Here is a 25892-nt window from a genome sequence, read left to right as displayed (position 1 = left end):
ATACACACCAATAAAGATATTTGTGCCAAATCTTATGATAGATCTTCCTGGTGACAGGCTTTCTAGCCTGAATCAGGGTATCAATGACTGACTCAGAGAAACCACGCTTTGATAGAATCAGGCGCTCAATCTCCAAGCAGTCAGATGCAGAGAAATTAGATTTGGATGCGTGAACAGACCTTGGATTAGAAGGTCCTGCCTCATTGGCAGAGTCCATGATAGAACCGAGGACATGTCCACTAGGTCTGCATACCAATTCCTGCGTGACCACGCAGGTGCTATCAGAATCACCTAAGCTCTCTCCTGCTTTATTCTGGCAACCAGAAGTAGAAGGAGAGGAAATACATAGGCCAGATTGAAGGACCAAGGCACTGCTAGAGCATCTATCAGTACAACCTTGGGATCCCGGGACCTGGACTCGTAACGAGAAAGTTTGGCATTCTGACGGGACGCCATCAGATCCAATTCTGGTGTGCCCCATAGCTGAATCAGCTGGGCAAATACCTCTGGATGGAGTTCCCACTCCCCCAGATGAAAAGGCTAATGACTTAGGAAATCCGCCTCCCAGTTCTCTACTCCTGGGATGTGGATTGCTGAGAGATGGCAAGAGTGATCTTCTGCCCATCGGATTATTTTGGTTACCTCCATCATCGCTAGAGAACTCCTTGTTCCTCCTTGATGATTGATATAAGCTACAGTCGTGATGTTGTCCGACTGAAACCTGATGAATTTGGCCGCTGCAAGCTGAGGCCACGCCTGAAGCACATTGAATATCGCTCTCAGTTCTAGAATATTTATTAGGAGAAGAGATTCCTCCCAAGACCAAAAGCCCTGTGCTTTCAGGGAGTTCCAGACTGCATCCCAGCCTAGCAGGCTGGTATCTGTCGTTACAATGAGCCACTCTGGCATGTGGAAACACATTCCCTGAGACAGGTGGTCCTGAGACAACCACCAAAGAAGAGAATCTCTGGTCTCCTGGTCCAGATGCAGTTGAGGAGACAAATCTGCATAATCCCCATTCCACTGCTTGAGCATGCATAGACGTAGTGGTCTGAGGTGTAGGCGGGCAAAAGGAACTATGTCCATTGCCGCTACCATGAGTCCGATTACCTCCATATACTGAGCCACTGATGGCCGAGGAATGGAATGAAGAGCTCGGCAAGCGGTTAAGAGCTTTGATTTTCTGACCGCCGTCAGAAATATTTTCATTTCTACAGAGTCTATCAGAGTCCCTAGGAAGGAAACTCTTGTAAGAGGGAAGAGAGAACTCTTTTTTATGTTCACCGTCCACCCGTGAGATCTCAGAAAAGCCAACACAATGTCCGTGTGAGACTTGGATAGCTGGAAAGTTGACGCCTGAAATAAGATGTCGTCTAGGCGCCACTGCTATGCCCCATGGTCGTAGAACCGCCAGAAGGGACCCTAGCACCCTTGTGAAAATTCTGTGAATAGGGATGTGTAGATACGCATCCTTTAAGGGACTGGAAAAAAACATCAGTGTAAACAGGAACCTCTAAGTATTTATCCATCGTACACAATTTCTCTGGGACCACTATAGGGTCACAATCATCTAGAGCCGCTAATACCTCCCTGAGCAATAAGCGAAGGTCTTCAAGCTTAAATTTAAAGGCCGTCATATCAGAATCTGTCTGAGGAAGCGTCTTTCCTGAATCAGAAATTTCTCCCTCAGATAACAAATCCCTCACCCCTACCTCAGAGCATTGTGAGGGCATATCAGATACGGCTACTAAAGCGTCAGACTGCTCAGCATTTTTCCTTTACCCAGAGCTGTCCCGCTTTCCTTGTAAACCAGGCAGTCAGGATAAAACCTCTGTGAGGGTTGTATTCATAACTGTGGCCATGTCTTGTAAAATAAATTAATTCGACGCACTAGAGGTACTTGGCGTCACTTGTGCGGGCGTTACTGGTTGTGACACTTGGGGAGAGCTAGATGGCGAACCCTCATTTACTTCTGACTGAGAATCATCTATTGCTCTATTTTTAAGTGCTAATATATGTTCTTCATAGTTTACAGCCTGCTCTATTTTTAAGTGCTAATATATGTTCTTCATAGTTTACAGCCAATCAGATTGAGCTTGCATTCTATTGGCTGATTGGATCAGCCAATAGAATGCAAGCTCAATCTGATTGGCTGATTGGATCAGCCAATCCGATTGAACTTGAATCTGATTGGCTGATTCAATCAGCCAATCAGATTTTCCTACCTTAATTCCGATTGGCTGATAGAATCCTATCAGCCAATCGGAATTCGAGGGACGCCATCTTGGATGATGTCATTTAAAGGAACCTTCATTTGGACTTAGGACGTCGTTGGAAGAGGATGGATCCGCGTCGGCTGCTTCAAGATGGACCCGCTCCGCTCCGGATGGAAGAAGATAGAAGATGCCGCCTGGATGAAGACTTCCGAGCCTCTGGAGGACCTCTTCTGGCCGGATAGGATGAAGACTTCGGACCCTCTGGAGGACCTCTTCTGGACGGATCGGTGATACCCGGCTGGGTGAATACAAGGTAGGGAGATCTTCAGGGGCTTAGTGTTAGGTTTTTTAAGGGGGGTTTGGGTGGGTTAGATTAGGGGTATGTGGGTGGTGGGTTGTAATGTTGGGGGGGGTATTGTATGTTGTTTTTTTCAGGCAAAAGAGCTGATTTCTTTGGGGCATGCCCCCAAAAGGCCCTTTTAAGGACTGGTAAGGTAATAGAGCTGTTAACTTTTAGGATAGGGTAGGGCATTTTTTTTTATTTTGGGGGGCTTTGTTATTTTTTTAGGGGGCTTAGAGTAGGTGTAATTAGTTTAAAATTCTTGTAATCTTTTTTATTTTTTGTAATTTAGTGTTTTGTTTTTTTTGTAATTTAGTTTAGTTGATTTAATTGTAGGTAATTGTAGGTAGTTTAGTTAATTTATTTATTGATAGTGTAGTGTTAGGTTTAATTGTAACTTAGGTTAGGATTTATTTTACAGGTAATTTTGTTATTATTTTAACTAGGTAGCTATTAAATAGTAAATAACTATTTAATAGCTATTGTACCTAGTTAAAATAAATACAAAGTTGCCTGTAAAATAAATATAAATCCTAAAATAGCTACAATATAATTATTATTTATATTGTAGCTATATTAGGGTTTATTTTACAGTTAAGTATTTAGCTTTAAATAGGATTAATTTATTTAATAAGAAATAATTTATTTCGTTAGATTAAAATTATATTTAATTTAGGGGGGTGTTAGGGTTAGGTTTAGCTTTAGGGGTTAATACATTTATTAGAGTAGCGGCGAGGTCCGGTCGGCAGATTAGGGGTTAATACTTGAAGTTAGGTGTCGGCGATGTTAGGGAGGGCAGATTAGGGGTTAATACTATTTATTATAGTGTTTGCGAGGCGGGAGTGCAGCGGTTTAGGGGTTAAAACTTTTATTATAGTGGCAGTGAGGTCCGGTCGGCAGATTAGGGGTTAATAAGTGTAGGTAAGGTAGCGGCGACGTTGGGGGCGGCATATTAGAGGTTAATAAATATAATATAGGGGTCGGCGGTGTTAGGGGCAGCAGATTAGGGGTACATAGGTATAATGTAGGTTGCGGTGGTGTACGTAGCGGGAAGATTAGGGGTTAATAATATAATGCAGGGGTCAGCGATAGCGGGGGCGGCAGATTAGGGGTTAATAAGTATAAGGTTAGGAGTGTTTAGACTCGGGGTACATGTTAGGGTGTTAGGTGCAGACTTAGAAAGTGTTTCCCCATAGGAAACAATGGGGCTGCGTTAGGAGCTGAACGCTGCTTTTTTGCAGGTGTTAGGTTTTTTTGCAGCTCAAACTGCCCCATTGTTTCCTATGGGGGAATTGTGCACGAGCAAGTTTTTCAAGCTGGCCGCTACCATAAGCAACGCTGGTATTTAGAGTTGAAGTGGCGGCAAATTATGCTCTACAAATTTTACGTTTTTGATCAAATACGGTTTTTGGTGAACAATTCTTCTACAATTTTTGATGCACCTTAATTATACAATTTCATTCCTGAGTATTTTTGTGTGAATGGTTCAATTATTCATTCTGTTTAATTTTCAAATTATGATTTTTATTGTGCACTTTTGTAATATATGCATCTCCTTCCCATAAAATGCAGTATACGCCCCTATAGCTAAGTTCTTCTTAACCCCTTAACAACCAAGAACATGCAGGGTACGTCCTACAAAAACTGGAACTTAATTACTAAGGACGAACCCTGCACGTCCTCAGTGTTTTCAAGCACTGGAAGCGATCGTGATCGATTTCAGCCGCTTTCAGGTTATTGCAGTGATGCCTCCATATTGAGGCATCCTGCAATAGCATTCTTTAGGCATCCGATGCAGAGAGAGCCACTCTGTGGCCCTCTCTGCATCGGCCAGCGAGGGTGCTGATCGTTGGTGGGAGCCATAGCAGGGAGGTGGGTGGGCGGTCCATCGCTGGAGGATATTCAGATTCTGTCCCCTCTGTGTTTCATTGAGCTTGTGAGAGACGGCAGGGGGGGCGGGAGCATGCTTCATTAATTAAGTTTAAACACAAGTCAAAGGAGGGAGAGGGAGAGGGAGAGGGAAAGGGAGAGGGTAAAATTGTTGGGAAAGGGATTTGGGAGGGGTAGGGGGGGGTATTAAAGGGAGGCAGCTACACTACAGAAAATTGGATTTTTATTTTGTTTTAGGAAAAAAAGGGCAAATTTTGTAGTAAACTGGGTACTGGCAGACAGCTGCCAGTACCTAAGATGGCAGACAATAGGTCGAGGGGTGAGGCTCAGAGGGCTGTTTGGGGGGATCAAGGAGTTTGGGGGGTAAAAATAAAATCTTTAAAAAAAAACTAAAAAAAAAATATTTTTATACTGGCAGACTTTTTGCCAGTACTTAAGATGGCGGTGACAATTGTGAGGTGCGGGAGGGAAGAGAGCTGTTTGAGGAGGGTCAGGGAGGGATCAGGGTGTGTGATGTGTCAGGTTGGAGGCTAATCTCTAAACTAACTGCTACGCATAATACAAGCAGCATTTAGCGGCCTCTGAATTACCAAAAAGCAATGCCAAAGCCATATATGTCTGCTATTTCTAAACAAAGGGGATCCCAGACAAGCATTTACAACCGTTTGTGCCATAATTGCACAAGCTGTCTGTAAATAATTTCAGTGATAAACCTAAAAGGGACACTGTACCCAAATTTTTTCTTTCGTGATTCAGATAGAGCATGACATTTTAAGCAACTTTCTAATTTACTCCTATTATCAGATTTTCTTCATTCTCTTTGTATCTTTATTTGAAATGCAAGAAAGTAAGTTTAGATGCCGGCCCATTTTTGGTGATCAACCTGGGTTGTTCTTGCTGATTGGTGGATAAACTCATCCACCAATAAAAAAGTGCTGTCCATAGTTCTGAATAAAAAAAAAGCTTAGATGTCTTCTTTTTAAAATAAAGATAGCAAGAGAACGAAAAAAAATTGATAATAGGAATAAATTAGAAAGTGGCTTAAAATTGTATGCTCTATCTGAATCATGAAAGAAAAAATTTGGGTTCAGTGTCCCTTAAAGTTAGTGAAAAATATACCAAAATGGGCCTAGATCAATACTTTGGGTTGTCTAATAAAAAGAATATATATAAATATATATACACAAGTGAAGGGTTATTCATGGATTCCTGACAGATATCAGTGTTACAATGTAACTATCGCTAATTTTGAAAAAAAAAAATGGTTTAAAAATAGCAAAGTGCTACTTGTACTTATTGCCCTATAACTTGTGAAAAAAATCAAAGAACATGTAAACATTGGGTATTTCTAAACTCAGGACACAATTTAGAAACTATTTAGCATGGGTGTTTTTTGGTGGTTGTAGATGTGTAACAGATTTTGGGGGTCAAAGTTAGAAAGTGTGTTTTTTTTTTCAATTTTTTTATCATATTTTATAAAACATTTTATAGTAAATTATATGATATGATGAATTTAACAAATGGAGAGCAGACATAATTCGCTGTAGCGAATTATGTCCGCCCGACATCGCTAAATGCCGACAGCATGTGCTGTCGGCATTTAGCATTGCACAACCATTTCTAGTGAAATGCTTGTGCAATGCCACCCCCTGCACATTCGCGGCCAATCGGCCGCTAGTAGCGGGTGTTAATGATCCCAATCGTATCTGATCGGGATGATTGCAGTCCGCCAACTAAGAGGTGGCAGAGAAGTTAAGGAGCAGCGGTCCTACGACCACTGCTTCTTAACTTCGGTTTCCGGCGAGGCAAAAACTTCAGGCATAGATTGCAGCATTTGCTACTTAATAAATCTACCCCTTAGGAGGTGCATGTCAGTTTTAAAGGCAGACTTTACAACCAACATTTTGAGAATAGCTTGACAGTGGGTATGTACCAGTTTAATGTATTAAACAAGGCAATAATGGAAAATAAAAAGGAATATAACCAGCCAATGTCAAAATCATAATATATTTTTATACTGTATTCATGATACACTACCATGGGTTAAGTTTTAATCACAGATGCATAAAATCCATTGTCAGCTCTTTTTTTTTTTTTTAATATCAAATCAAATAAATCTGTGAACAAACTGTACACCGTGTGAGGTTATTGATTCTAATATATATGGTGTATGGTGTGGAGTGGAGAGTAAAGTATCACAAATTGCCTTGTAATGACAGATATGGTGTAAAATGGCTATGCATATCTCATAGTACAATGTATTTTCATTTTTATTTATTTTTATTTATGTTTTTCAAAAACTTTTGTTGTAATTGAGAAGATTACATTACGGTAATACAGTGTAGTAGAAAAAACTAAGATATAGGTGTTGAGTTACAATATTTCACAGAGTAGCTAGTGTCATCACATTCCTGTTACATTATATCAAATAGCACAACAAAGGAAGACGGCATAGAAGACAAAATAAGCTGTTCATGGGATCTGCAGGTGTATAACAAATTGAGGGAGGCCTTTTCTCATGTAAGGGTTAATGCAGCATTGAGGCAACATGTCAATCCCTTGACTGCCAGAGTGGGCGGTACCTCATTGCTTCTATGATAGCCAGGAGGTTACAGTGAGCTGTCCCCTGTGGATGAAGCATGTGGCACACATTCACAGGGCCACGTGGGTGCACTTGCTAGCTGTCATGATGATAGAGAAGTGTCATGGTGACCATGGTGTCTCTGTGAATATACTAATTTCAGCAGCAAGTAGAATTTTAAGATATTTGTAGTGACTGGGCACGGAGACACGGTAGTTACCATGACAGGGGCATGTGTGCACGCTTGATAGCTACGTGCAGGCATGGCCATTGTATAATCATAAGGGCTTGGATTGGTCATGGCTGTAAAAGGGGCTTGGGTGTTTTTACTGTTAACAAGATGTTCCAGTTTGCTGCCATAAGGCTATGAAAGTCTTGTGAGCTATTTTGGGGTACCAAGCTACCAGGTTTCACAAATACTTTAGAAGGCCTAAAAGCGCTCAGTGGATGAATTATTCTCCAACAGTAAGATACTCAGCTAGCTAAATATATAAAAACCTAAGGTTTAAAGACAAAAACAGGCAACACATTTTAATAGAGTGGATCTCCATATTCCATCCACTTACCTCCTTCTGCATCCAAACAACATGAAATGTTTTTCCATCAAACTTTAGCTTACAAATATCAGGCCTGTAAAACAATAATGCATGAGAACAGGATTAATATAATGAATACCCCTTCAAGATCCACTTACACATCCATTTCACTGCCTTTATGGTAGAGGCAGGTGTCTTCTAAAGCAATGTGAGAATAAGGAAAGCATCTGTATTTCTATATAATATACATACATATTCTTCACTGGCAAATGGGGTTTTTTTTAGACAGAATTAGAGATTTGATATGAGGTTTTTAAAACAAAATTATTACTTACCACTTTATTAAGTGTATTCGTTTATTACCCTGGAAAACGACAAACCCTGCAGCAGTGTATCCAAGAAATGAGGTGGTTCCTGTTGAATCCTTTAAAAAAATAAATACCATAAAAAATAAAATACAAACATTGAATTAAACATTAACAAATCTTTAAAATGCAGTTTCCAAATCACTTTGACAAAGAAAGGTAACTACCGCGTAGAGAGTGATATGGCTCCCACAAGGGGAGAGACTAAGCTCATATAATATAAAGCAAAGGCACCCTGTAAGGAGAGTGAGCTGAACAAGCCAAAAAGAGGGGAAAAAAGAGGATATGTGTGGACAGGATCATAGTGAGGACAATGTACTGCATGTATAGTGTATGTATACATATGTACAATGTTAAGGGAGCAAGCATAATGTAGTGGGTGTGTGCACATATACAGGGACCCACAACACTAACAAAGCACAGGATGAGGGCTAAATACTATGCCTGCATGAGAGGGGAAGTGCAGGCGGTATAAGGGACCCCAGGGAGTGATGACCATGACTATGGGGGGGGGTTGTGCCCACCCCAGGAAAAAAGGTACAGTATCAGGAATATACACTATTGTACACATTGTAGGAGGATCAGGCTTATCGCCCTAATAGAATAAAGCATAATCAATGCTGGTGTTCAGCCCCTTAGGTATCAATGTTTCTAGTGGGTGTATCCACCTAGCCTCCCTTTTGAGAAGTTCATTGTTCCCGTCACCCCCTCTTTTTAGGGGTGGTACCCAGTCAATGAGGATTGACCTTAACATAGCTACAGTGTGGCCCTGTTGCATGAAATGTCATGCCACAGGTTGGTCACTCTTCTTTTCTTTTATGGCCTTCCTAATGGCGCTGCGGTGGTTTGCTAGCCTTTCCTGAAAGGATGTGCTCGTTTTCCCAACATAATAAAGGCCACACTGGCAGATGATTACGTAGACTACAAACTCAGTTGTGCAGGTCAATCTATATTGTATCTGTATGGACCTTCCATTATGAGGATGGTGAAACTTCACACCTGTAACGAAGGAATTACAAGTGACACAGTTCCCACAGCTGAAGCATCCTTTCTTGGGCATCGGTAGCCATCCTTTATGTATCTGGTCCAGTTCAAAGCTTGTTTTTACTAGAACATCACGAAGGTTGTTAGTTCTATTGTATACTATTCTTGGTGGTGGCTGGTTATAGAAGGGAAGTGTAGGGTCCTGGTTCAGGATGAACCAATTCTTTATTATTGTTTGTTGAACAGATCTGCTTGTAGGATTGAAGGTAACCATCATGTTCATACGTTCTTCTTTTAACTTTTCTCCAGTAGCCCTGCAGAGAAGATCACTCTGTGTCATATCCCAGGTGGCTTTCATGACTTCTTCAACCTCTGTGCGTTTGTATCCTCTCTGTATGAATTTCTGGTTCAAGTTGTGTTTCTTTGTTCTTTTTTTGCTATTGTTGCGGATCACTCTCATCATTTGAGACCTGATGATTCCTTTCTTGAGCGCTGGTGGGTGAAATGAATTCGCTGTTATATGAGTTCCTCTTCACTACCATTCCAGATCAGGAAGATATCATCAATGTACCTGTGATAGGTACTGATGTTGTCCATATTTCTTGAATAAATGTGCTGTTCTTCAAACCAGGCCATAAAGAGATTGGCATACGCTGGTGCCATATTCGAGCCCACTGCAGTGCCCATTTGCTGTAGGTAGTATTTATTTTCAAATTTAAAGTAGTTGTGGGTCAAGCATAGGTGAATGAGGTCCAAGAGGAATTCAATAGGTGGGCCACAGTACATGGTATCCTTGATAAGAAATTATTTTGTAGCCTCAATGCCTACATCATGAAGAATGATGGTGTATAGGCTGCTGACATCAAGGGTCACAAAGAAGCTGTCCTGTTTGATGCTTGGAATAGTATTCAATGTTGTGATCAGAGATTTGGAGTCTAGTAGGAAGGATGTGGTTTGTTTAACCGTCTGTTGCAGGAAGTGGTCAATGTACTGGGCAATTGGTTGAAATAAAGACCCCCTTGCAGACACTATCGGTCTCCCTGGTGGGCTAGTAATGGATTTGTGAATCTTAGGGACCATATAGATTATAGGGCACTTTTGATAAGATGTGGTGAGAAATTCTCTGAGTTTTTCATCAATGTACCTGTTTTGGATTGCCATGGTGATGATGTCATCGGCCACCCTTTTGTATAAGGTAGTGGGATTAGTTGTTAGCACTTTATACACTGTAGCATCTTGTAATTGGGTTAGGAGGCCATTTCTATAGTAGGTATAGTCCATTAAGACAATAGCCCCGCCCTTGTCAGCATGGCGTATGACAATCGATGTGTCTTCCGACAAATCTTTCATTGCTTTCCTCTGTGCGACGGTGAGATTTTGTCTTCTATATTTAAACTTTTTGCTGGCTTTTTTGATCTCCTGCGTGCACACCTTGATGTAAGTTTTAATGGCCGGATGGGTGTTGATGGGTTCAAATTTGCTTTTTATATAGAATGGATTGTCTTTTGTCTGTTGTTCTGTCCTAAAAAATTCTTTAAGTTTGAGTTGTCTCTGTAGTCTATTTAGCTCAACATGGTTGGTGAACATGTCAGTCTTTGGAGTAGGTGCAAAGCTTAGACCCTTGTTGAGGACCTCTTTCTCCAGGTCTGTGATGGTCTTCGAGCTCAAGTTGACCGCTACGTCTTCTGGGCCATGCCTGACCGAGTTATTCTTTGCTTGTCCGCCCCTTCTAGTGTGGGTTCTTGTTCTTTTCTTCCTCCCTTTTTTTGAACCTGAGTAGGTGGTTTAGATGTGATTCTGTTCTTGTTGTCTCTATTGGGTCGGGTGCTTTCTGTATCTTGGTCACTAGTATCAGCTCCACTACTGTCAATGGTGTTGATTGGTTTGTTTGTGGTTCTATTCCTGTTGAATCTCCTATTGGGTGTTTTTCCTGTAAGCCATGCATAGACATTCTTCTCCCTGTAGTCACCCTCAACAGCCAGTTGTTTCTTGTTTTTGAAGTTGACTAGGTCTTGTTGGTACTTGTTCACATTTTCTTGTAGTTTCGTTAACCAGTCTTCCTTTGGGTCGTTACACAGCGTGTCCAGCTTGTTTTGTTCAAGGGCTCCTATGTCATTGATTGATGATATCTTCCTGATCTGGAATGGTAGTGAAGAGGAACTCATACAGTGGTACAACAGACTTGGCAATGCACTACCATACGTGAAATCTAAGATGGAATACAACAAGCACACCATCCATTTCCTAGACATTGAGATCTACAAGGACATGACCAACCCTGAAATCAAGATCGGCACTACCCTCTACTCTAAGCCTACCAATCTAAACTCTCTTCTAACGGCGAATTCATTTCCCCCACCAGCGCTCAAGAAAGGAATCATCAGGTCTCAAATGATGAGAGTGATCCGCAACAATAGCAACAAAAAGAACAAAGAAACACAACTTGAAGCTATGAGCCAGAAATTCATACAGAGAGGATACAAACGCACAGAGGTTGAAAAAGTCATGAAAGCCACCTGGGATATGACACAGAGCGGTCTTCTCTGCAGGGCTACTGGAGAAAAGTTAAAAGAAGAACGTATGAACATGATGGTTACGTTCAATCCTACAAGCAGATCTGTTCGACAAACAATAATAAAGAATTGGTTCATCCTGAACCAGAACCCTACACTTCCCTTCTATAACCAGCCACCACCAAGAATGGTATACAATAGAACTAACAACCTTCGTGATGTTCTAGTAAAAACAACCTTTGAACTGGACCAGATACATAAAGGATGGCTACCGATGCCCAAGAAAGGATGCTTCAGCTGTGGGAACTGTGTCACTTGTAATTACTTTGTTACAGGTGTGAAGTTTCACCATCCTCATAATGGAAGGTCCATACAGATACAATATAGATTGACCTGCACAACTGAATTTGTAGTCTACGTGATCATCTGCCTGTGTGGCCTTTATTATGTTGGGAAAATGAGCACGTCCTTTCGGGAAAGGCTAGCAAACCACCGCAGCGCCATTAGGAAGGCCGTCAAAGAAATGTAGAGTGACCAACCTGTGGCACGACATTTCATGCAACAGGGCCACACTGTAGCTATGTTAAGGTCAATCCTCATTGACTGGATACCACCCCTAAAAAGAGGGGGTGACCGGAAAAATGAACTTCTCAAAAGGGAGGCTAGGTGGATACACTGACTAGAAACATTAATACCTAAGGGGCTGAACACCAGCATTGCTTATGCTTTATTCTATTAGGGCAATAAACCTGATCCTCCTACAATGTGTACAATAGTGTATATTCCTGATACTGTACCTTTTTTCCTGGGATGGGCAAACCCCCCCCCCCCCCCATAGTCATGGTCATCGCTCCCTGGGGTCCCTTATACCGCCTGCACTTCCCCTCTCATGCAGGCATAGTATTTAGCCCTCATCCTGTGCTTTGTTAGTGTTGTGGGTCCCTGTATATGTGCACACACCCACTACATTATGCTTGCTCCCTGAACATTGTACATATGCATACATACACTATACACGCAGTACACTGTCCTCACTATGATCCTGTCCACACATATCCTCTTTTTTCCCCCCTTTTTGGCTTGTTCAGCTCACCCTCCGTACAGGGTGCCTTTGCTTTATATTATATGAGCATAGTCTCTCCCCTTGTGGGAGCCATATCACCCTCTATGCGGTAGTTACCTTTCTTTGGCTCATATGGTAATATGTGCTATACAGTTGAGCTTTGTACAACTCCTGTTACTGTTTATTTAATATAGCCTACACATGTACAATCGTCCATTTGTCTGACGATATAACCTTCTTTATAAAGTGTAACGCTGGCCCTATCTATACCATACATGTATTCCCTTCAATTACTATCCCAACCGGTTAGTGTTTTTAAGTGTTGCCATGGCAACCTTACTCCGGTGCACACATGCCCCCCGTATGACGTCATCCGACGCCAACACTTGCATGGTATTTAAGGGCGGCACAGAATACAATCTGTTCACCGCTGACTGCTACATTCAGTCTAACATGGAGGTGAGTCCATCCGCTTGCTCCGTTATTTGACCTAGGCTAGAACAGCCCTCTGACACCTTGCTGTTTAACACCAGTTACACTAATATTTGGGACACTCTTACTTAACACTCAAATGTTTGCAGCCTTTCACATATAGCCCATGGGGGAATCTGATCAAGTTGTTTGCACACCAGCTCTTAGTTTACAAGGTGGGCCCTTCACATGCTAGCAATTACAGCGTATTGCACAAGGTAGTTTGCCACTCTGTTTAAAACGGGGGAATCAGGTGTCATGTTTTTCAATGCAATGATTTCAGTTATTTCTTGGCTATATGTGTGGATGCCTCTTAGTGAGGAAGGAGTCTGCTTTTATCATTTTAATCTATGTTAATTGTCTTCCTGCGCTAAAGGCCAGTGTAAGTGGTCCTAAAGCTAAAACTATTGAGGTGAAACGGAATAGATGGAAATAATCACTCTGGACAAAAAATATAATATATAAGCAAATATTTATTATTTAATAAAAAAAATGATGATTAAAAATATTCTTTGAATTTAAAAAATGGTGACTTTATATTAAAAAGCTGATGTAATAAAGTTTTCTTATTTTCAGCAAAAATGACAGAGGCAAAAAGATAAAAAGTAGGTGTAGTGAGTATACTGAGCAGAGGATATAGTTAGTATACACAGCACATATAGTTAGTATAGTTAATATAGTTAATGTGGTTAATATAACAACAGATATGGTTAGTATATACAGCAGATGTAGTTAGTGCAGTGGATTAGAGAATCATGGAAAATTAATATTTAAAAATGGGGTTAAGATGTGTCAGCTAAAAATGTGTAAGCTAAATAGCGATTAAAAGGATAACACCTTATTTCATGTAATAGACAGTTTTCTGCACGTTGTGCAAAAAAAGCAAAGTTAATAGAGCTAAGTTAATAAAGCTAAGGTTTTAGAGATTGGTAGCAAGCCTTAGTATAAGAAATAGCCATATAAACATTACAACATAATTATGATTTGAACTTAAAAATGGAACAAAAGTTCGTTAAAAGTTCTTTTCTGTGCACAGGTAAAGGGTTTTGGCATATGCAAAAATGTTAGGCAGATGTAAATTTTAGTGCCGTCTCTTTTTTATATTCAGAGTACCTTGTGAGATCAGACTCAAGTCCGTTAGGTTATCCAATCCTGTTGTAAAAAAATGAAGTGATCCGAAGTGCAGGTAATACCAGGTTACCTTAAACTGCTTTTTCCCAAGGAAGCATCTGTTGGGTTGTAAATGTAATACCTTATTTCTTTCCTTGTCCTTTATGGTAAAACCAGGTTACCATTAGGAATTTCGAGCAGCATACAGGACTGCTGTAGCGTTAATGTGACGCTTTTGTCCCGCGTCTGGAAGCAGGGTAATTCTCGTCCGGTCTTTTTCCTGATGGTGGTAGTCTGACGTCACAGACTACGGTGGCTCAAATTGGCCAAAAAGAAGTAACGCGTTTCGGTCGTGGACCTTTCTTACAACAGGATTGGATAACCTAACGGACTTGAGTCTGATCTCACAAGGTACTCTGAATATAAAAAAGAGACGGCACTAAAATTTACATCTGCCTAACATTTTTGCATATGCCAAAACCCTTTACCTGTGCACAGAAAAGAACTTTTAACGAACTTTTGTTCCATTTTTCAGTTCAAATCATAATTATGTTGTAATGTTTATATGGCTATTTCTTATACTAAGGCTTGCTACCAATCTCTAAAACCTTAGCTTTATTAACTTAGCTCTATTAACTTTGCTTTTTTTGCACAACGTGCAGAAAACTGTCTATTATATGAAATAAGGTGTTATCCTTTTAATCGCTATTTAGCTTACACATTTTTAGCTGACACATCTTAACCCCATTTTTACATATTAATTTTCCATGATTCTCTAATCCACTGCGCTAACTACATCTGCTGCATATACTAACCATATCTGTTGTTATATTAACCACATTAACTATACTAACTATATGTGCTGTGTATACTAACTATATCCTCTGCTCAGTATACTCACTACACCTACTTTTTATCTTTTTGCCTCTGTCATTTTTGCTGAAAATAAGAAAACTTTATTACATCAGCTTTTTAATATAAAGTCACCATTTTTTAAATTCAAAGAATATTTTTAATCATCATTTTTTTATTAAATAATAAATATTTGCTTATATATTATATTTTTTGTCCAGAGTGATTATTTCCATCTATTCCGTTTCACCTCAATAGTTTTAGCTTTAGGACCACTTACACTGGCCTTTAGCGCAGGAAGACAATTAACATAGATTTTAACTCATCAATTTCATCTGGGGATTTTTGATATCAACCTGTGTACTTTGAGGTGATTCTTTTCAGTGCTCTCTCTCTCTCCCTCGATACTTTTATCATTTTAATCCTACCTTATTATGTTTGTCCCTTTGATTCCTTTAAACATCTGTTTCCATGTATTCTTGTAACGCTATGGCTCTGCTGTATGCTGCCCTAGCATTGTTAAAGACATAATCTATGTATACCAGGAGATTTTACTCCCATATATGTTCCAACTTTGATCACAGTATATGAGCCTTACTTTGACTTGTCTGACTAAGTTCTCTGTCTCTCCTTGCCATATCAGTGAAATGTTATCACCTCTTGTTACATGAAATTCATTTCTCTTTTCTAAATGCTATCTGTCTTTAAAGCCCTTGATCTTTATCTATAGTCTTAGCTATAAATTTTGTGATGTCTGTGACACTGCTCTTTGCATATCTTTTTACTATGGACTTAACGTTGTTTTAGGAATCAAATCTCCATTGTGGTTTTTTGTCTCTTTTTTGTCTAAATTTTTTTTATTTTATTTTTTGCCTGCATAATTGGGCTTAACCTATTAGTCTTGTGATGTGTCTTTTCTCCTTTGTGGAATTCATTGTATTTACTTTTTTCTCTAATTTCTGTATATAGAACAGTCTTGACAAAGGTCCCTGTGAGGACCGAAATGTTGACTGAATTTATGAATCAATAAAATTTATGCTTACTAAGACCTGCGTGTGCCTCTTCTCTGCATGAAAAGTTTCTACCTATCTACCATAGAGTGCACCCAGGCAATTCAACAAACAGTGAGTGCTTGGATCCCAAAACCATATATATATATATATATATATATATATATATATATATATATATATATATATATATATATATATATATATATATATTGTACCAAAAAACATCTCATATATATATATATATATATATATATATATATATATATATATAAATATGTATTTATGAATAAATAGAACATATTCTTCTATGTGAAGTACATTGGAATGTGACATATTCATACTTTCATGTCGGGTTAGCACACATGAGAATATGTGATCGGGTTTGCACAGAAGTAGGGTGTTTTTTTTCCACTTTGTTTTGCTGCACTGACTTCTATGGGGGAATATGTTATCGTACGCGTGATATTCTAAGTTTGTGTCGGGAAAACAGTTTACTTTTAACTTGAAATACGAATGCAACCCGAAGCGTGTTACTTCTAGCGCAGTTAACGCTCGAGTTGGAGCGCTAAATAGCGGTCCACTTGTAATCTGGCCTAAAATGTTCAATTATGTATAGCATTGGTTTTCAAAACTGTCCTCAGGCCTTCCTAATGGGCCTGATTTTCAGATTACCTTGGGTGAGCAGGTAAAATAACAGTTTAGTAATCGTCTGATTATTTCACCTGTGCTCTAGCTCAGATATCCTCAAAATCTGGCCTGTTAGGGAGGCCTGAGGAAAGGCTTGAAAACCAGTGCTCTATAGTAAAAACAAAGGGGTCGATCCGATAAAAATCGTCGCCCGCAAAAGTCGGCGACGCCAATATTTGCGCGGGTTTGGTATCCTATATACGGCATAACCTAGAAGTTATGCGCGTATATTTCTGCCGTCGCCCGTAGTTTTTTGGGCCATAGGCAGGTATACCAAACCCGCGCAATTTGGTATCCAATATACAGCGTAAGGACTTACGTGGCGAAAATGGAGAAATCTTACTCCATTTTCACCTCGCCACAAAAAGCAGCCGTAAGAAGCCTTACGCTGACTATTGGAGCCCCGTAACTCCCTAAACTGGCTGCTAAAATAAACCTAACACCTAACGCATGCGCAATGTCTATCTCCCTGTCAACCGCGATCCCCCGCCGCAATCCCTAATAAAGTATTTAACCCCTAAACCGCTGCCATCTACATAAACTAACCCCCTACTGTGAGCCCCTAAAACCGCCACCATCTAACTGATCTATCCCCTAATGTGAACCCCTAAAACCGCCACCATCTAACTGATCTATCCCCTAATGTAAACCCCTTACACCGCCACCATCTAACTGATCTATCCCCTAATGTGAACTCCTTACACCGCCGCCATCTATATTAAAATTATTAACCCCTAATTTAATCTACCTACCCCGCCACCAGCTATATTATCTATATTAACCCTAAGTATATTATAGTTAATATAGTTATTACATTATATATATTAACTATATTAACCCTAATTATATTAGGGTTAATATAGTTAATATAGTTACTATAGTATTTATATAAACTATATTAACTCTATCTAACCCTAACACTCCTAACTAAATTCTTATTAAATAAATCTAATTCATATTATAAACTAAAATATTCCTATTTAAATCTAAATACTTACCTATAAAATAAACCCTAAGATAGCTACAATGTAATTAATAATTACATTATAGCTATGTTAGGGTTTATATTTATTTTACAGGTAAATTGTTAATTATATTAACTAGGTATAATAGCTATTAAATCGTTATTAACTATTTAATAGCTACCTAGTTAAAATAATTACCCAATTACCTGTAAAATAAATCCTAACCTAAGTTACAAATACACCTACACTATCAATAAATTAAATAAACTACAAATATCTATCTAAAAATACAATTAAATAAACTAAATTACAAAAAATAAAAAAAAGATTACAAGATTTTTAAGCTAATTACACCTATTCTAAGCCCCCTAATAAAATAATAAAGCCCCCTAAAATAAAAAAATTCCCTACCCTATTCTAAATTAAAACAAGTTCAAAGCTCTTTTACCTTACCAGCCCTTAAAAGGGCCTTTTGTGGGGGCATGCCCCAAAGAAAACTGCTCTTTTGCCTGCAAAAAAAAACACAAAACCACCCCCCAACATTAGAACCCACCACCCACATACCCCTAATCTAACCCAAACCCCCCTTAAATAAACCTAACACTACCCCCCCTGAAGATCTCCCTACCTGGTATTCACCCCGCCGGGCAGAACTCCTCATCCGATCCGGCGATGTGTTCCAGCAAGCGGCAGTGAAGTCTTCTTCCATCCGGGCGATGTCTTGAAGCAAGAGGCAGAGAGTCTTCTTCCATCGGCGACGTCTTCAAGCAAATCGGCATCTTCAATCTCCTTACTTCGCTCCTCCGCCGCGGAGCATCCTTCCGGCACGACGACTTCCCGACAAATGAGGTTCCTTTAAATGACATCATCCAAGATGGTGTCCGTCGAATTCCGATTGGCTGATAGGATTCTATCAGCCAATCGGAATTAAGGTAGAAAAATCTGATTGGCTGATTGAATCAGCCAATCAGATTCAAGTTAAATCTGATTGGCTGATTGGATCAGCCAATCGGATTGAACTTGAATCTGATTGGCTGATTCAATCAGCCAATCAGATTTTTCTAACTTAATTCCGATTGGCTGATAGAATCCTATCAGCCAATCGGAATTCGACGGACGCCATCTTGGATGACGTCATTTAAAGGAACCTCATTCGTCGGGAAGTCGTCGTGCCGGAAGGATGCTCCGCGGCGGAGGAGCGAAGTAAGAAGATTGAAGATGCCGATTTGCTTGAAGACGTCGCAGATGGAAGAAGACTCTCTGCCGCTTGCTTCAAGACATCGCCCGGATGGAAGAAGACTTCACTGCCGCTTGCTGGAACACATCGCCCGGATCGGATGAGGAGTTCTGCCCGGCGGGGTGAATACAAGGTAGGGAGATCTTCAGGGGGGGTAGTGTTAGGTTTATTTAAGGGGGGTTTGGGTTAGATTAGGGGTATGTGGGTGGTGGGTTGTAATGTTGGGGGGTGGTATTGTGTGTTTTTTTGCAGGCAAAAGAGCAGTTTTCTTTGGGGCATGCCCCCACAAAAGGCCCTTTTAAGGGCTGGTAAGGTAAAAGGGGCTTTGAACTTGTTTTAATTTAGAATAGGGTAGGGAATTTTTTTATTTTGGGGGGCTTTATTATTTTATTAGGGGGCTTAGAATAGGTGTAATTAGCTTAAAAATCTTGTAATTTTTTTTTATTTTTTGTAATTTAGTTTAGTTTATTTAACTGTATTTTTAGATAGATATTTGTAGTTTATTTAATTTATTGATAGTGTAGGTGTATTTGTAACTTAGGTTAGGATTTATTTTACAGGTAATTGGGTAATTATTTTAACTAGGTAGCTATTAAATAGTTAATAACTATTTAATAGCTATTATACCTAGTTAAAATAATTAACAATTTACCTGTAAAATAAATATAAACCCTAACATAGCTATAATGTAATTATTAATTACATTGTAGCTATCTTAGGGTTTATTTTATAGGTAAGTATTTAGATTTAAATAGGAATATTTTAATTAATAATATTAATATTAGATTTATTTTAATAAGAGTTTAGTTAGGATGTTAGCGTTAGATAGGGTTATTATACTTAATATATATATAATATAATAACAATATTAACTATATTAACCCTAATATAATTAGGGTTAATATAGTTAATATATATAATATAATAACTATATTAACTATATTAACCCTAATATAATTAGGGTTAATATAGTTAATATAGCTGGCGGCGGTGTAGGGGGATTAGATTAGGGGTTAATACATTTATTATAGGTGGCCGCGGTGTAGGGGGATGTAGATTGTAGGCAAAAACATAATTTATGTAAGAACTTACCTGATAAATTCATTTCTTTCATATTAGCAAGAGTCCATGAGCTAATGACGTATGGGATTTGGAAGAAGTCTTATGCTGCCATACCATCAACTTTGGACTTTTTTAGGCCACACACCTGATATTGGTTTGATTGACATTTTTTTATATATGAGTGTGGGATATTTATTGTTGTGTTTTTGCACTTGTATTTGATTATGTATATATAACTATTCGCTCACATTTGTTTAACATATGTTTATGGGAACATATTTGATCTTTGTTGTTTTTGGGCGCTGCTGATTTATCACACTTTTTGTATTTATTCGTATGGGATATACATTCCTACCAGGAGGGGCAAAGTTTCCCAAACCTTAAAATGCCTATAAATACACCCCTCACCACACCCACAATTCAGTTTAATGAATAGCCAAGAAGTGGGGTGATAAGAAAAAAGTGCGAAAGCATATAAAATAAGGAATTGGAATAATTGTGCTTTATACAAAAAAATCATAACCACCACAAAAAAGGGCGGGCCTCATGGACTCTTGCTAATATGAAAGAAATGAATTTATCAGGTAAGTTCTTACATAAATTATGTTTTCTTTCATGTAATTAGCAAGAGTCCATGAGCTAGTGACGTATGGGATAATGACTACCCAAGATGTGGATCTTTCCAAACAAGAGTCACTAGAGAGGGAGGGATAAAATAAAGACAGCCAATTCCTGCTGAAAATAATCCACACCCAAAATAAAGTTTAATGAAAAACATAAGCAGAAGATTCAAACTGAAACCACTGCCAGAAGTACTTTTCTACCAAAAACTGCTTCAGAAGAAGAAAACACATCAAAATGGTAGAATTTAGAAAAAGTATGCAAAGAGGACCAAGTTGCTGCTTTGCAAATCTGATCAATCGAAGCTTCATTCCTAAACGCCCAGGAAGTAGAAACTGAACTAGTAGAATGAACTGTAATCCTTAGAGGCGGAGTTTTACCCGACTCGACATAAGCATGATGAAATAAAGATTTCAACCAAGATGCCAAAGAAATGGCAGAAGCTTTCTGGCCTTTTCTAGAACCGGAAAAAGATGACAAATAATACAAAACTCTAACAGCATCCAAAGAATGCAATGATTTCTCCTAGAATTCATAGGATTAGGACATAATGAAGGAACCACAATTTCTCTACTAAGGTTGTTAGAATTCACAACCTTAGGTAAAAAATTCAAAAGAAGTTCGCAGCACCGCCTCATCCTGATGAAAAATCAGAAAAGGAGACTCACAAGAAAGAGCAGATAATTCAGAGACTCTTCTGGCAGAAGAGATGGCCAAAAGAAACAAAACTTTCCAAGAAAGTAATATAACGACCAAAGAATGCATGGGTTCAAAAGGAGGAGCTTGAAAAGCCCCCAGAACCAAATTCAAACTCCAAGGAGGAGAAATTGACTTAATGACAGGTTTTATACGAACCAAAGCTTGTACAAAACAATGAAATATCAGGAAGATTAGCAATCCTTCTGTGAAAAAAGAACAGAAAGAGCAGAGATTTGTCCTTTCAAGGAATTGCGGACAAACCTTTATCTAAACCATCCTGAAGAAACTGAAAAATTCTCGGTATTCAAAAAGAATGCCAAGAAAAAATGATGAGAAAGACACTAAGAAATATAAGTCTTCCAGACTCTATAATATATCTCACTAGATACAGATTTACGAGCCTGTCACATAGTATTAAACACAGAGTCAGAGAAACCTTCTTTGACCAAGAATCAAGCGTTCAAACTCTATACCTTAAAATTTAAGGATTTGAGATCCTGATGGAAAAAAAGGACCTTGCGACAGAAAGTCTGGTCTTAACGGAAGAGTCCACAGCTGGCAAGAGGCCATCCGGACAAGATCCGCATACCAAAAACCTGTGAGGCCATGCTGGAGCTACCAGCAGGACAAACGAGCATTCCTTAGAATCTTGGAGAATACTCTTGGAAGAAGAACTAGAGGCGGAAAGATATAGGCAGGATGATACTTCCAAGCAAGTGATAATGCATCCACTGCCCCCGCCCGAGGATCCCAGGATCTGGACAGATACCAGGGAAGTTTCTTGTTTAGATGAGAAGCCATCAGATCTATTTCTGGGAGTTCCCACATTTGAACAATCTGAAGAAATACCTCTGGGTGAAGAGACCATTCGCCCGGATGCAACGTTTGGCGACTGAGATAATCCGCTTCCCAATTGTCTATACCTGGGATATGAACCGCAGAGATTAGACAGGAGCTGGATTCCGCCCAAACCAAAATTCGAGATACTTCTTTCATAGCCAGAGGACTGTGAGTCCCTCCTTGATGATTGATGTATGCCACAGCTGTGACATTGTCTATCTGAAAACAAATGAACAACTCTCTCTTCAGAAGAGGCCAAGACTGAAGAGCTCTGAAAATTGCACGGAGTTCCAAAATATTGATCGGTAATCTCACCTCCTGAGATTCCCAAACCCCTTGTGCCGTCAGAGACCCCCACACAGCTCCCCAACCTGTAAGACTTGCATCTGTTGAGATTATAGTCCAGGTCGGAAGAACAAAGAAGCCCCCTGAACTAAACGATGGTGAACTGTCCACCATGTCAGAGAGTGTCGTATAATCGGTTTAAAGATATTAATTGAGATATCTTTGTGTAATCCCTGCACCACTGGTTCAGCATACAGAGCTGAAGAGGTCGCATGTGAAAATGAGCAAAGGAGATCGCATCCGATGCGGCAGTCCTAAGACCTAAAATTTCCCATGCATAAGGCTACCAAAGGGAATGATTGTGACTGAAGGTTTTGACAAGCTGATATCAATGTTAAACTTCTCTTATCTGACAAGGACAGAGTCATAGACACTGAATCTATCTGGAAACCTAAAAAGGTTACCCTTGTCTGAGGAAACAATGAACTGATTGGTAAATTGATCCTCCAACCATGATCTTGAAGAAACAACACAAGTCGATTCGTATGAGATTCTGCGAAAATGTGAAGACTGAGCAAGTACCAAGATATCGTCCAAAAAAGGAAATACCAAAACCCTGTTCTCTGATTACAGACAGAAGGGCACCGAGAACCTTTGAAAAAAATTCTTGGAGCTGACGCTAGGCCAAACAGTAGAGCCACAAAACTGGTAATGCTTGTCTAAAAAGAGAATCTCAGAAACTAAAAGTGATCTGGATGAATCGGAATATGCAGATATGCATCCTGTAAATCTATTGTAGACATATAATGCCCTTGCTAAACAAAAGGCAGGATAGTCCTACAGTTACCATCTTGAATGTTGGTATCCTTACATAACGATTCAATATAGATAGATCCGGAACTGGTCTGAAGGAATTTACCTTCTTTGGTACAATGAAGAGATAGAATAAAACCCCAGCCCCTGTTCCAGAACTGGAACTGGCATAATTACTCCAGCCAACTGTAGATCTGAAACACATTTCAGAAATGCTGAGCCTTTGCTGTGTTTACTGGGACACGGGAAAGAAAAAAATCTCTTTGCAGGAGGCCCCAGGGGGGGTAGACAAAATGAGAAGTGATATACAACAATTGGAGGATTGGACAAACGACTGGGATCTAAAGTTTAACACAGCAAAGTGTAAAATAATGCATTTAGGGAAGAAAAATCCAAATGTTAATTACAGACTCAATGACACTTTACTGACTGTTACAGACGAGGAAGAGGACTTGGGAATTATTATTTCAGATGATTTAAAACTTAGTAAACAATGTAGTAAGGCAGCGAGTAAGGCTAGCAGAATGCTTGGATGTATTGGTAGAGGTATTTGCAGCAGAAATAGTAAGGTTCTTATGCCACTTTATAGATCATTAGTTAGGCCTCATCTTGAGTATTGTGTGCAGTTCTGGAGGCCATATCTTCAGAAGGATATTAACAAACTTGAATCTGTGCAAAGGAGGGCTACCAAAATGGTACATGGTCTAAAAAATAAAACTTACCAGGATAGGCTCAATGACCTAAATATGTATAGCTTAGAGGAGAGAAGGGAAAGAGGTGATATGATAGCAACTTTCAAGTACATTAAAGGGTTTAGTAAAACTGAGGCTGTGGGTATTTTACATAAAATGGAAAATTCAAGAACAAGGGGTCATGAGCTCAAGCTAAAGGGTAGTAGATTCAGGAGTAATTTGAGGAAGCACTTCTTTACAGAAAGAGTGATTGATTTATGGAATAAACTTCCTCAAGAGGTAGTAGCAACAAACACTGTGGGGGACTTTAAAAATGCATGGGACAAGCATAGGGCTATCCTACGAACTAGATAAGTTTATACTGTTAGGTAAGGTGGGGCAGACTTGCTGGGCCTATGGCTCTTATCTGCCGTCAATATCTATGTTTCTATGTTTCTATGTTAACTTGAAGCCAATTTTGTACCTTAAAAGAAAACGTAAACTGCCCCATACCAGCTGAGCTGGAATGAGGGCCGCACCTTCATGGGTATTTAGGAGCTGGCTACAGGTTTCTATAAGGCTTGGATATATTCCAAACTGGAAATGGTTTCCAAACTGATACCGCTCCTGAGGATGAAGGATCAGGCTTTTGTTCCTTGTTGTGAGGAAAGGAACGAAAATGATTATTAGACCTAAATTTACCTTAGATTTTTATATCCTTTGGTAAAAAAGTTCCCTTCCCTCCAGTAACAGTTGAGATAATAGAATCCAACTGAAAATCGAATAATTTATTACCCTAGAAAGAAAGGGAAAGCAAAGTTGACTTAGAAGACATATCAGCATTCCAAGTTTTAAGCCATAAAGCTTTTCTAGCTAAAATAGCTAGAGACATATACCTGACATCAACTCTAATGATATCAAAAGATGGTATCACAAATAAAATTATTAGCATGTTATAGAATAATAATAATGCTATAAAATTATGATCTGTTACTTGTTGCGCTAAAGCTTCTAACCAAAAAGTTGAAGCTGCAGCAACATCCGCTAAAAATATAGCAGGTCTAAGAAGATTACCTGAACATAAGTAAGCTTTTCTTAGAAAGGATTCAATCTTCCTATCTAAAGGATCCTTAAATGAAGTACTATCTGCCATAGGAATAGTAGTACGTTTAGCAGGAGTAGAGACAGCCCCATTAACCTTAGAGATTTTGTCCCAAAACTCTAATCTGTCAGATGGCACAGGATATAATTGCTTAAACGTTTAGGAGTAAATGAATTACCCAAATTATTCCATTCCCTGGAAATTACTTCAGAAATAGCATCAGGGAGAGAAAACACTTCTGGAATAACTACAGGAGATTTAAAAACCTTATTTAAACGTTTACATTTAGTATCAAGAGGACCAGAATCCTCTATTTCTAATGCAATTAATACTTCTTTAAGTAAAGAACGAATAAATTCCATCTTGAACAAATACAAAGATTTATCAGCATCAACCTCTGAGACAGAAACCTCTGAACCAGAAGAACCATTATCAGTATCAGAATGATGATGTTCATTTAAAAATTCATCTGAAAAAAGAGAAGTTTTAAAAGACTTTTATGTATACTAGAAGGAGAAATAACAGACATAGCCTTCTTAATGGATTTTTAAAAAATAAAATCTCTTATGTTATCAGGAACACTCTGAAAATTAGATGTTGACGGAACAGCAACAGGTAATGTAACAGTACTAAAGGAAATTTTATCTGCATTAATAAGTTTGACATGACATGCAATACAAACAACAGCTAGAGAAACAGATACCAAAAGTTTATAGCAGATACACTTAGCTTGGTAGCTCCAGCACTGGGCAGTGATTTTCCTGAAGTATCTTCTGACTCAGTTGCAACGTGGAACATCTTGCAATATGTAAAAGAAAAAAACAACATATAAAGCAAAATTGATCAAATTCCTTAAATGACAGTTTCAGGAATGGGAAAAAAATGCCAGTGAACAAGCTTCTAGCAACCAGAAGCAATAAATAATGAGACTTAAATAATGTGGAGACAAAAATGACGCCCATATTTTTTAGCGCCA

At 39.0% G+C, this 25892-nt stretch overlaps 1 protein-coding gene across 1 annotated transcript in view; it reads right to left on the bottom strand.

Annotated features, from left to right (window-relative positions):
* The window catches only part of FRMD3 (FERM domain containing 3), a 431322-nt gene that overhangs the window by 121301 nt on the left and 284129 nt on the right, over window positions 1-25892 (bottom strand). Inside the window, exons 8-9 of the mRNA XM_053702458.1 lie at window positions 7899-7987; window positions 7594-7657 (exon numbers count right to left, since the gene is read on the bottom strand). Coding sequence (XP_053558433.1) covers window positions 7594-7657; window positions 7899-7987 — 153 coding nt within the window. The remainder of the gene's footprint in view (window positions 1-7593; window positions 7658-7898; window positions 7988-25892) is intronic.

Source organism: Bombina bombina, chromosome 2 (assembly GCF_027579735.1).
Source record: "Bombina bombina isolate aBomBom1 chromosome 2, aBomBom1.pri, whole genome shotgun sequence".
Taxonomy (NCBI): Eukaryota; Metazoa; Chordata; class Amphibia; order Anura; family Bombinatoridae; genus Bombina; species Bombina bombina.
Note: the sequence above shows the minus strand (reverse complement) of the source record. Positions and strands in the feature narration are given on the sequence as shown.